Consider the following 13,053-nt stretch of genomic DNA (forward strand, 5'->3'; position numbering starts at 1 on the left):
AAAGTAGTTTAACATTCAAGGCATTCAAGGAAAAACAAGCCTTGAATGCTAAACTGCTTGTGGGCTTCATAAAAAGGAGTGACAGGCTCCTCCTTGAGAAACTCATTACAGTCAGAACACCTAAAAAGCAAACTTTGTTTACATCTTTTGGCTTCCAGTTCTAAAGCCAGTAATTTTTCATACTTGTGACAGACTCCCTTTAAGTCACTTTCTTATGCAATTTTTTAATCTATAAATATTGATAGATCTGTCCTTCTACTTATACACCAGAACTTGTCTTTTTTGTAGTTTCCTACAGAGTAGATTGAGCAGAAATTGAAAAAATTAAAAATAAAAAATCAGTCACTAGTGCAGTTGTTCATTAACATTTCCTGCTGCATGTGTGCAATCCTGTGATGTTATATTCAACAGCTGAAAGATGTAATCGATGGTGAGGAAAAGAAAACATTCACTATTAGCTCTAAGGGAAGAGTAGGTCAAGAATGTGGCACAAGTGGTGTAATGCTCCTTAAATATTAGAAGATAAGCTACCAAACAGTGGACTTTACAGAGATTAACGAAGCATTTCTGATCCTGATATGAGTTTCCTGTTGGACCCAGGTTAGAAATGTACCTTTATCTGAATTTCTAGGCTTCATGCTGAGATGATTTCCTGATGGGTTTTTTTGTTAGTTTTTTTTCATAGTATTTGAAAATTTTTTTCACAAAGTATTCGCATTTCTAAAAATGTTGAACCTATTCTGAAAAGCTCAAGAGTCAATTAGCACCTACTATCTTATATTACTTGTGCATGGGGAGTTTTGCTCCTGGATACCAGGATATGTTCATGCCAGTGCCTTACAATGTACCAGTGCAGATTAAATATGAATTTCTGATGTGATTAGAGTTGTTATTTTCAACTTTATTTTGGGGGTTTTGGTTTAGGGCGACCTTGAGAGGGATTAACTCAAGGAAATCACCAAATCAAATTACACATTTTCAAGAAAGATTTAAAAAGTTTGTCAAGGCTGTTTTTTTGGTGTATTAATGTTTCTAATTTAATTTGGTCTCACACCGCTGAGGTCTGAGGTCTCTGGATTTTATTTTTGTTGACAGGCTGTAGCACTCCCACTCCAGACGCCTTACTCCGACTCAGACTCTTTTTAAATGTGTCTTGCAGCTGCTGTATCATTATCACCGTTGAATACTTTATTTATCAAACAGAGCATTTTATTTTTCCCCAGCTCCAGTTGAGAAATACATAATCTAATTCATTATCTTTGACATCATCCCCCCACGGTGGAAACAGTTTATTACAGAGTGCATTGCTCTGAAAATATTGAAAAACAGCTCAGCGTTTGGTTCACATCATCTTCCTGTCCATTCCCCTGGAGGCTTCTCCTTCCTTGCAGCCAGCTGTGTATCACTGCCGATTGGTAAACAGTCGCATCACACAAAAGATCCAGCGGCGCTCTCTCCTTCCTGCTGGAGCTCTTGTTAGATCTCCGCAAGAGGCCCAGTTGGAAAAATTAAAGGAGCTAACACAAGACAGGCAGTTTGCTCTTTGCCGATGTCACGGAGAGATGCAGCATGAAGTACAGCAGAGGGGACACAGGTTGAAGCACATCTCAGCTCCTTAGGTTTAAAAATGAAATTGCCAGTAGGTTTGGATTTCAGAAGATTTTCTCGGCAATACATATCCAGAGATAACTAAGCTAATACCAGGATTTTTTTTTTATCTGTCAGGGCAAATTTACTTTTTCTTTTCTGGAAATATGTATTTAAGATGACAAGCAAATTTTACTAGCTTATCATGAGGTTAGTTTTCACTCTGGAGGACTCTGCCGGTGCAGGTGCGATTAATTTCCTAATACAGGGTAGAGGGGATTTGATGGGCTTGTTATTCCCATGTGCAGTGGACACAATCATTTCACAGACTGCCGCTGTCAACTGATGTGCTGATTCATTCTCTCTAATCACCTCATTTCTTTTTGTGACCTGCACTCTCTCCTCCATTGCTCCCTCTTCACCCTCAATATCATTATATTGTTTGTATTTATATGCTTCTTTCACAAGCACACAGACCTCACTGGTGCTTTGAAAATGTGTTCAGACACTTTCACTTTTCATATTTTATGTTGCCAGCCTTAAGGTGGAATTTACTACCTGCAGCATTAAAGATAGGATTGTGTCAAGGAACAGATATGGAGGAAGACTGTGAAAAAAGAATTTCTACCGCATTGAAGTTTCCCCATGAGCACAGTCTGCGCCCAACTGGTCTGGTATTTATAGCTGTGACCAGAGATATAGCTTTTTGGCCTCAGTTCCAAACATAATATCTCCAGGACACCAGATGCTGGTCTTCGCTCAGACAATACCATCCTAATGGTAAAGCATGGTGGGGGTCTGCTCAGGATGGTGTGGCCCAGTCAGAGTGTTGACTTGAGCCTAATGGGACATCCTTGGAAAGACCTAAAAAAGACCACTACAGACAGTGCCTGTCCAACTCTGAAGTTGAGCACAAAACAGCCTCAACTAGATGTGACACACTTAGTGCTTAGTTTGACAATGAATACCTGCGTGAGTCTAAGTAAAGGATCTGAATATTTATATTGGTGTGAAATTTCACTTTAAATTATGTATTGATCAAAGTTTTCACTTTGTCCCTTTAGGAAGAGAGTGCAGATTGATGAGGAGAAAAAATGCTTTAACAGAAGAAAATCTGAAAAGATGGAGGAGTCTTTGGAGGAGTACTTTCTGAATTTACTCTACGTTAACACCACCTGCTGCCCCGCGATCACCCAAGACACACGTGCATGTTCATCCTGCAATCCTTGAACCACCTGAAGCTGCTCACTTACACTTATGCGCATATGAGAAAATGCCTGCCGTTTTCAAGCCTGATAATAATCTGTGTGCTATTTTAAGCCCAAGTGCCATTGGCAAAGGATGGAGGGGGTGATGAGGGTTGCTGATGTCACCGGTGTTGCCTGGCAACAAATGTGTGTTTCCAGTCGGCAGGTTCTGGCTGCTTCACCAGTGAGAGGTGGTGGATGGACTTGTAGTGTTTTAGTTATGTGTGTCGCTCTGAACATCTCTCCCAGTTTGTGTGCATTTCTCTTGCCCTGACAGGCTGCGGATGCCTCTATTCACAGAATGGGATTGTCTTATTTAAAAAAAAAAAAAAGTGAACTGAGCCTCCACAAAACATTTGTCTTGTAAAATAAATTGTGGAATAGACAGGTTGTCCCGCTGGCTTTTGCTGCTAGCCGAAGATTTTTTTTTCCACACATCCTCCCTTTGTTGGGAAAAAAGCCCCAAAACATTCAGACCTTCAGAAGTTTTACAGCCTCCTTGAAAGTACAATCTGCTCACTGAAGAAAAATGCAGGCCACCCTTCAGTTACTCGGCAGATGGATGGCACTGCTCTGGATTCAGGGGTTAATAAGGATTCTTAACCTGAAACCAAAGAGCTCAAAGGAAATATTACATCTGCAGTGCTGATATAATTTTGGATGTACCACAACCTGCAGGATATCTTGTCTCAAAGCTTATTAACTTATCTGTTGTCCCAGTTCCAGAGCCTTGAGCTTTCAGGGCCACTGTATTTATGAAGAAGATGTGAATTCTCACTCTTAAGTGACACTACGTTAAATCCTAAAGTTTAATTTCTGGTGTTTTCATATTTTAACATCCTTAGAAAAGAGGCACAATTCGGCTACTTTGGTCCAGTGGAGAAAAGACATTCTGTAATCTTTTTTTAGTGAGGATTAAAAACACATCAAAATAATGTTTCTGCTTTGGGCAATGTCTGGAGTATACAAAATCTTTTCATAATTCTTTATGATTAGCAAATGTAATATGCCATTTCAATTCATATATGCGAATTGACCTCCAGCAAGTGGCTCAAAAACGTGAGTGAACTGGTGCCGTAATTCCCTCATTGTACAACTGGAATACTATATAGCCTGAAGAATGTGGACACTGTTAATATTTTGTTGATTACTTTTTATCTGAGGCTGTTTCATGCGGTTTTAATGAGGCCTTTTAATTTCATCTAAATGACATCCCCCAGCACACAGTGATATTTCAGATAATTGTGTGTTCTTTCAACTTTGTGGCAACATGCTGGGGAAGGTCCCTCTCTTTTAACATGATGATGCCCTGTGCTGCTCCATTCTCCAAATTTGTTGTAGAAGAAGTTGTCTGGCCTTCACAGAGCTGTGACCTCGCGCCCATCCACCATCATTAATTCAAATGCCATGAACTTTATCGACATTACCAACTTGACTGATATTACTGTGGCTAAAGGAGACCAACTCCTTACCTCTAGGTACCAAGAAGTGTGTAAACTAAAATTGTAATATTCCTTCTCATCACCTATCTGCATCTAGACCAGTCCCTCAGCTTCTCCTTATAAATACAATTGCAACAACAACAACAAAAAAACAAACCAGAAAACATTTCTCTCCAGTAAAATGTTCCTGAGTCATGTCACCCTCATGCGCCGATGCCCACCTTTGTGAAATGTGTGGGAGCGCTGGCTTTATGCCCCGCGCCATTCGAGGCCGAACACGAAAAAGCTGCAGCCGTTCTCTCTGTCTCATTACAGGCTATAGAAACACTAGCACAGATGTCGTGGCTCATGTAATTACATCTCAGAGAGCTGAAGTGTCATGTTTGCGTTACTTTGTTGTTTACCGTGGGCTGCTGTCATTGGCTCCCTGACCTGGGAATTCATCCAGCATTCATTCTCAGCCTTTGTACTGTTGTTTCGAAGTCGCAAGATGGAGGTCTTTCATTAGCAAGTTAAGCAGTGAATTTGTATGCATAAACTTAGCTCCGAGTGAATGACTCGCACTGTCTGAAAAGTGATAAGGGAGGCAATGTTTTTAGCTTCTAGAATGAAATTGTCCCTTGGAAGAGTCTAAATTGGAAGGCATGTGCCGATCTGTGTTTTATAGCTTATTACTCATCTTTGCTCATCTTTGCTTCACATCTCTCTGGTGGATGGCAACCTTTTCACAGTTGTTGCAACAAGCTCTTATTCCCCCTGACTCTTACATTCCCTCCTCTCTCCTGCTATTGTCCATCATTTGTTAACATTCAGCCCAATCAGAAGGGCTCGGGTAACCAGCCCTTTGGACTCTCCCTCTGTAGCATGAGCTCTTTTGTCCAACATAGGCGTGATAACTGAACACAGAAATAATCCCAAATGACTTTTGACAAGCTCTCACTCGTTCTTTAACACAAATTCTTCAAAAGCTAATTATCTTAAAGATGTGAGATACTTTCTATTGATGTGAGTATTTCTGCTGGAAAGGTATCATTTATGATTTCCTGATTTCATTGATTTCCCTTTGAGGTACTCCTGCATATCACCAGGACAACCATGCACACCATTATGCATACATATGATGTATGGAGGACTCACTGTCGTCTCTTTCTAAAATGATTGTTAATTATTTCATCTGAAAAATTCAGTGTTTGGTGAGAGCTGGCTTCACTTTTAACCTTTCTACCTACTAAGACTGGCTAAAATACTCTGCGCTGTAGATCTCAGTTTTATTTTTATCTTCCTAGGTGCAGAAGAATTAGGAAAATATAATAATGAAAGCATTAATGTAATATTTTACTGAACAATGTTATAAAAACCTTTGGGCACTAAAATAAAGCCAGAGAGGTAAAAGGAAAATGAGCACAGAGGATCTAAACAGCGAAATAAATTAGATGAAATAAATAGGAATAAAACACCATGAATAAAAACCTGTCAATTGGTGAGGAAAATGTACAGGCCTTCCATCAGGCAGCATGTGCAAGCCACAGCAAATTTAAGCTTTGTAGCAGCCACAGTCTACCAGATAAATGGCTTCCTTCAAAGCCGCTTTTACACGCTTATCACAAAGATGTATAGACTGTAACACGCTTTGTATTGTATTTGGGTTTGTAGCTGAGTGCATTGCATTTGAATGGAGAATATGAAACAATTATTAGATTTACACATGTATCATACATGGATACAGGCTGTAAACAAAGCACTGGGCCATGGTAAAGATGTTAACAAACAGTTACTTGGTAACACATCCAGCAACATTAGCATTCGTTTAGAGGTGGTAGTGAAAGTCAGTTTGGTCCCTGAGGGAAAGACATAATTGCCCCATTGTGTTCATACATAGAGACAAAGACAAGAATTCAGCTCAGTCACTGTATTTTGTTTAATATGTTGTGACATGAAACTATGTATTGCTGTGGTATTAATTAATGTGTTAACTGGTCGACAACTCATAGCTAATTTTTTATTTTTAGCTCTGTGAATCAGTTTTTCAACACATTTTACATCAACGCTGGTCCTCATAATCTCACAATGACTATTCTCATTTTCACTGAGTGCCACCTCTCTCCTTTTTTCCTAGCCTACAGAGTGGAAGTACATTGTTAGAGGAGTATGTGTTTTCATCTGCAAGAGAGAATTGGGGGCGTCTGCAGAGGGAGAAGAGAGTGCAGGATTAGAGAGCCGTCTTTGTTTTTCCTGAACAGCAGTTTCCCTCCAAGCAGCTAGTAATGAGCTCGGCTGTTCAATAGCACCTTCTCATCTGAAAAAGCGCCACCGTATCACCCTTCCTGCTATCCCAACACATCCTCCAACAACCCCCTTCCTCCCCCACCCGCAACCCATTCATCACACTCAAAATGCCTCTCAGTAGCCAAGCTCATCTCCAACAGGTCGAGGGAAGATTGATTTGTTTGTGTACAGAGGCAAAGAGAGCGCGAGGGGAGCAAGAAGGAGCAAACGAAAAGTGAAAGACTGAGGACGCTGTGGGGGGGGGGACTGATACTAGGTGTGTTTTGTGTGTATTTGCCAAACACTTGCATCACCAGTCACTGTGACAAGCAGATAGACAGGCACATAGCTCGAGTGTGCTTGTGTGCATGTGCGTATGAGAGAGAGATCATCAAAGATCAAACAGCGCCAAATCATAACAACGTTACATCAAGGCACACATTGAGCAGGTCTAGACCAAACTCTTTGAGTTGTTAAAGAGACCAACATATCCTTCCAAGAGCAAGCACTTGGTGACAGTGGCAAGGAAAAACTTCCTTTCAGAGGCAGAAAGCCTGGGCAGAACTGGAATCAGGGAGGGCAGCCATCTGCCCCGATTGTTTGAGTTGAGAGAAGGAGAGATGGGGAGGTGGAGGGTAAGTCTGATAAATAGGATTTGAAACAGCTTAGTGCAACTCCTTTGATCCCAATTTCATTTTCTGGCATTTGTAATAGAATATTATGGTCAATGGTGTCAAAAGATCTAACGTGACAAGTATGGAGGCCAATCTGTTGTCTGAAGCCATTAGAATATCGTTGGTAGCTTTTACCAGTGCTGTTTCTGTGCTATGATGTAACCTGACTGAAACTCTTTGGTCAAGCCATTTGTATGCCAAAGTTCACATGATTCACTTGTAACTGCATTTTCAAGAATTTTGAAAATTTAAAGGGAGGTTAGATGTGACTCTATGATTAGCTAAAACATCTGTATAAGATTAGGTCAGTTGAGGAGAGGTTTAATAACAGCAGTCTTGAAAGGATGTTATACATAACCAAGAGATAGACTCACATTGATCAGATGGAGAATATACATGTTAATTAGTGGAAAAACATCTTTAGAGTCTGGTAGGTATCAGGTCTCTAAATGACAAGTTGCTGGTTTAGATGATGAGACTATAGGAACTAGCTCAGACAGATTTAAAGATGAAAAAAAAAAAAAATCCACAGCAGGTGTTCAGGTGAATTGTGGCTCTGAGTCTTATGATTTCACTATTAAAAAAAGCCCATAAAATCATTGCTGCTTAAAGGATCTCTCCAGTGTTCACTCCCTTGCTCCTCTCCTTGCTTTGCTGTCTACCTTTTAACATGAGCAGAATAGCAGCAATGGATATGTCTCTTTTAGCTCTGAGAAATCTTCAGCTTGACCCTGAAATAGATGTTTTGGACAAACAACCCCTCTGATTAGATCTTGCTCTTATGGGGAAGATGCTCATTCCTGATAGTGGTTGAGTTCTTTCAATGGAGTTGGTCATAGTACTGAGGGTGAAAATAGCCATATGTCTCCATCACTAGGGATAATACCTGCTTATGGAAGCTATAATAGAATAAAGCACTTCATTTGCTGCAGCCCCTACAGCAGGTTGATCAACCTTTCGAAATGTCAGCTATCAGAAATGTTTCCAGGTGAAGGTAGTACTTTAAAGCTGCTCTGATAATTTTTATCATTCCCCACGAGCTTCAGGGTGTAAGAATGCAAACAGACAACAGCTGCTGTGCTGTGATCTATTATGCCGTCACATTTAGGGCTGAGGAACGAACCTTTAGGAGTTCTCTGTAAACATCTGACTCAGCTTTTGGAAGCCGGGTTCCGTTCCTCAGCAACTTACAATCCTTCATGTAAATGTGAGGACAGGACATTTTAGCAAGCGACTAATTATCATTTTGAAAATCTTAGCTTTGTTAATGTTTAATTTCATGCCTGAGAGCAGCACAGCCAGTCCTGTCCTCCTGTGTGCCTTGTAAAAGGTCCAATTATACTTTCTTTTTTTTTTTTCATTTGTGTTTTGAATTTACTTTCTGGGCCTGAATCACAGCCAGCGGGCCCTGGCTCCTGCTGTAAACAGCCAGCTATCAACACTCCCCTCATGCTGACACGTTTCAATGGTTTTGTCGAGCTTTAATTGTCTTGCAATTCAGCCGACCTTTTAAAGGACCCTTCTAGCATCTGTCAGGGTTAGATTGATATATTGGTTTAGCCAGTAGTGGCTCTTTATTAACAATGGACGACAGAATGCCATCCAGGTCTAGATGCAGTTTAATCAGCTATTTATCCTGCAACTTTTTATTCATTTGAAAGTAAGTCCTCTTTTTTGACATGAGGCAAAATACTAATTAAAAACTTCCACCAATAACACTGCGATCAGTATCAATAAAAATACTAGTTACTCAGTTACTCAGATTATATGATGGCCATAAATGTAGTGAGGAGAACTAGGGTGGGTACACACAAGGGGAAAGCAAAGGACAAGATTGGTCTGCAGGGGGTCTGTCATTGCTCTGTCATGGCCCTGCTCTCTGACAAGGTGAGTAGGACTAACAGCCCCCCCGAAGGCATAACTAAAGTCTTTCTTTCTTTTTTTTTTTCCATTGGTGCCCAGCACTGTCTTTGCTGACATTGACGGGGCTTTGAACCCTGCAGGGTATGGCTAACCTGCCACTGATGAATGAGGTGCACGTGGTTGCGAGTTCAGAGTCCAGTGCAGTTGGCTGATATGTTAAACTCTAGACCACCATTCACCCTTCGCCTCCTCCTTCTTTTCTTATCTCACTTCTTTTGCTAACTTAATCCCTTCCTTAACCAACAGCAACCTCCTACCCCTGAGCTCATGTCTTTGAAGCCTGCTGTGCTGCAGTTGAAAGCAGGTCTCTATCTATTTGCACTTATTTGATTAGTAGCAAAGGGAAGATACTGTCTGTATTAACTTAAGTTAATAAAACCGGGAGCTCAAAAAAGCTGCTGGAGACTTTTGTCTGGGCCCATGCTGACCTAATGTCCTGCTGTTCCCTTACATCTTTACAGGTGCACTATGATCTGAACATCCTGCTCTTCCTTTCCCCCAAAGGACTCAGTTGGGATCTCATGAATGCTCCTTCTTCAGGTTATGACATGGCATTCAGCATCGTTGAAATTTAATATTACCTCAGGGGTGTTTATGACAAGTAATACCCTTTATTTTTTAGAAGTAGCTCTCTGCGCTGCCCCTCTGCTTTGGGGTAATTTTGTTGGTCAGGTTCTCTCAGCTTATAGCTGAAACTGATGTGACCCTGGTGAAGCTTTCTGCTAATGTAACTCCACCTTTAGTTTTAATGAGGACTATAAGGTGCCTAAAATCATTGTTGTGTTGAATGAGCTTCCATTTGCACAGCTATCCTGCTGCTCTAAATGACCTGCCTCTTGGTTCACAAGGCGCTTCTGCCATTGGCAACACACCTGACAGCATATCTTAGAGTTCATGTCTCACTGTTTATTCCTCTCTCCTCAATAAATGATCTGTTTCAGATTTGGTGCCCCTTAATGCATACATTTGCATGTTAACAAGAAAATGCCACGAAACTCTTGGCCACTGTAACCCTAGAACAATACATGACAGATACATTAGATTTACAGTCTGTGCACTCCCTGCTCGCTGATCTCATTACTTTTCTCAATGGTTTGTGCATATATTTGCATATTAGTGAAGAAAAACAGCAACACACGAGGTGTTTAATCTGCTTCTTGTTTGTAAACTCAATAGGAATCACTAATCCCATGGGCTGACTGTTTCTGAAATGCTGTCAAATGTCCAATATTTAATTGAACAGTTAATAAAGGCCCATGAGGTTAATTTTACCCTTTGTGCAAACAGCATGAACCCATAATGAAAAACCACAATTGAACAGGCCAAAGAAAGGAAAGAGAATTATGATGATGGAGATTATTTTGTGTTGCTTCTGTCACCTGCTGCGTGAATGGAAGGTGACGCATTAGCTGTGTGGTTTGTGTTGGATAAGGAAAACATGATTGACAGATGGAAGCATTCAGCTGCATCATAGTTTTTGTGTTTATGCTGATAAACCAGCAGACACGCTCAGACTGAGAAGCAGGGGTGCTTCTTCACAGTGTTTTCAAACTTAAGTTAAACGTAGAAGACAGATGCTGATCCTGGGCCCGCTCTGCTGCTGTGTGATTACAGATGTAATCTTGCTTACTGAGCTGCATCGATTCTGTTATTCATTCTCTGGGTGGGCGAGTAGGGCTGACAAACAGGCAAGCCTTTGCTGTAAGTGGAACACAGCTGTGTGGTGGATGGGAGAGCCCATAGGAGCTGTCACAGTTTTGGATAATGTAGGCTAATGCTGCCCACAGAAGAAATGCAACCCGATACCACACAAGGGCTCTTGTTCAGCCCGCCATGAACGTGTTTAGCTTTTGTATGCAGCAGAAAATCCAGAAAACACCAAGGTTGTGTCATAAGGGTTTTTACACTAAACTAAAAGAGTTTCCTTTACAAATTTGTGTTTTCAAGAAGCCCTTTGTCTTTGTCATCAGAAACTGGTTCAGCCATCACCTGCTCATGTATCGGTCTGGGGAACTCGCTCACACCACCTGCAGGCCAGGCAGGCAAGCCTGTTCCAGGTTACAATGGTAAGTAATCTCTCCTATGCATGAATGTCTTTGGGATGAATTTCTGTATTTTGTAACTTATTTTTACTTTTCTGGCCATTGTTTTGTTTACATCCTGCTGTCCCTTGCTGATATATAGATACACCACAAAAGAAACTTGTAATTCCCTGCAGATTATTTTATATTTTTGCTCTCCCTACGTGCTGCTACCTCTTAATGTGAAGTTTGTGCTCTTCTCCTCTCCACTAGTCACAGTGATCGATGATGACATGCAGGAGGTGAAGCCAAGAACCCTGGGAAATATTGTGGTGAGGTAAGCTGAGTGGATGTGTTTACAGTCAAGTGAGCAGCTTAGCTGTGGCTTTCCCCTCCCTCGGTCCCTTTCACAGTTGTTTAAAATGTGACTTAAAAGCCTTATGTGCACTAATCGAATGTAAACTTCATTATTTCAGTTGTTAATCTCAGTAATTCACTGTTGGACAAACTCCAAAACTCCTTCCCAGATAAGGTAATGTGTGCTTGTGTTTAGGTCAGACAGCTGCCGGTGTAAGAGCTCCAGCAATGAACCCCCAAGCCCTTTGTGCTGCCTTATCTTCCAGGCTGCTACCTATCTGTTATCACTCTCCAACTCTGTTTCCCCTGGCCTTTGGAACTGCTGGTGTTGAAACAGTGCCAACTAGGGGGATTTCCATGTAGAGTGCATCCAGGGATAACGGCAGGTAGAGCTGTAAACAGACAAGAACAGCTGCGTTACTGTACTTCCTTTCCAGTCGCCACTAAGTCTGTGCCAGCCCCACGCTTCGATCAAAAACCGTATAACACCTTCATGAGGTCAGGCTCAGTATTTACAGTGTGAAGTCGCTGGGAGCATGAGTCATTTGTATTGTGTTCAGGTTGTCACATTTATTGTTTACGGTGGAGCCTTTCTTCACTTTCTCCAACAAAAAGCAGGCAGCTGAACTAATGTGTATCCTGCTCAATTAATTATTTTGATATATGTATATATTTTTCTTTCGGCATGAATATTGGAAAAACAGGATATAAATTTGGTCACAGTTGTCAACAGCAGAAAGGATGTTTCTTCTAAAAATGCCACTTTGAAGGATAATATGAATCAGAAATATTTTGGTGTCCAAATATTCAGTTTTTAGTGAAATTAATTCCGAGGCACATGCACCAGTTCACATCTGGGAAAGTGTGTTAGTTAAGACAGTAGTTGAAAAGGGGGATAGCTTGCTTGTTCCTAGATAAACAATGACCGGGTGACCTTACCACCCTCACTGCCCCCTGGTAATCTTTGAGTGGTTGAGGGGAGGTGAAATCTAGCAGAGCTTGCCAGCGTCAAGACTTACTGCAGTAAAGCAAAACAAATAAAGACTTGTCAAGTCAAATCGGATACCCTGCACACAATGGTCATTGATCTTCTGTCATGTTTTGCCAGCTTGTAAAAGTCTTCTCAAATCACCTTTAGTTTTTCTAATATACCAGGAGTGAAGTTGAGGAGTCATAGAGGAATATAGTTCATTTATATATGTATATGACATAAATGAAATGTATCCATGCTTTTCTCTTCAGACTACCTTTACCACCTGGTGCAGCGTTGTCACTGTGGCAGAACCAGGATCTGTTCAGGAAGCTCTATTACACCAAGTTCCCAGTGAGATCCAGCTTTAAATGTTCATTCATGAATCAAATTCATTAATCAGTTTAAATTCCATGAAACAGTCAAAGAAAAGCTTGTTGGATGAAAATTGTGGCGGGGTGGATAGTGAAGTGTATGTGGTGGGAGACCGCCCTCTGGTGTTTAAAATGTTGAATTGCAACCACTGAAACTACTATAAGAAGGCAGAATGCTACAGTTAACACTCTC

The 13,053-nt window shown here is 41.0% G+C and overlaps 1 protein-coding gene across 3 annotated transcripts in view; it reads left to right on the forward strand.

Moving 5' to 3' along the window:
• Window positions 1-13,053, forward strand: part of acss3 (acyl-CoA synthetase short chain family member 3) — a 32,139-nt gene that overhangs the window by 16,615 nt on the left and 2,471 nt on the right. For all 3 annotated transcript variants that reach the window (XM_029495054.1, XM_029495056.1, XM_029495055.1), the window contains exons 10-12: window positions 11,109-11,204; window positions 11,433-11,496; window positions 12,759-12,840. In XM_029495054.1, the coding sequence (XP_029350914.1) occupies window positions 11,109-11,204; window positions 11,433-11,496; window positions 12,759-12,840 (242 nt within the window). The remainder of the gene's footprint in view (window positions 1-11,108; window positions 11,205-11,432; window positions 11,497-12,758; window positions 12,841-13,053) is intronic.

Source organism: Echeneis naucrates, chromosome 23 (genome assembly GCF_900963305.1).
Source record: "Echeneis naucrates chromosome 23, fEcheNa1.1, whole genome shotgun sequence".
Classification (NCBI taxonomy): domain Eukaryota; kingdom Metazoa; phylum Chordata; class Actinopteri; order Carangiformes; family Echeneidae; genus Echeneis; species Echeneis naucrates.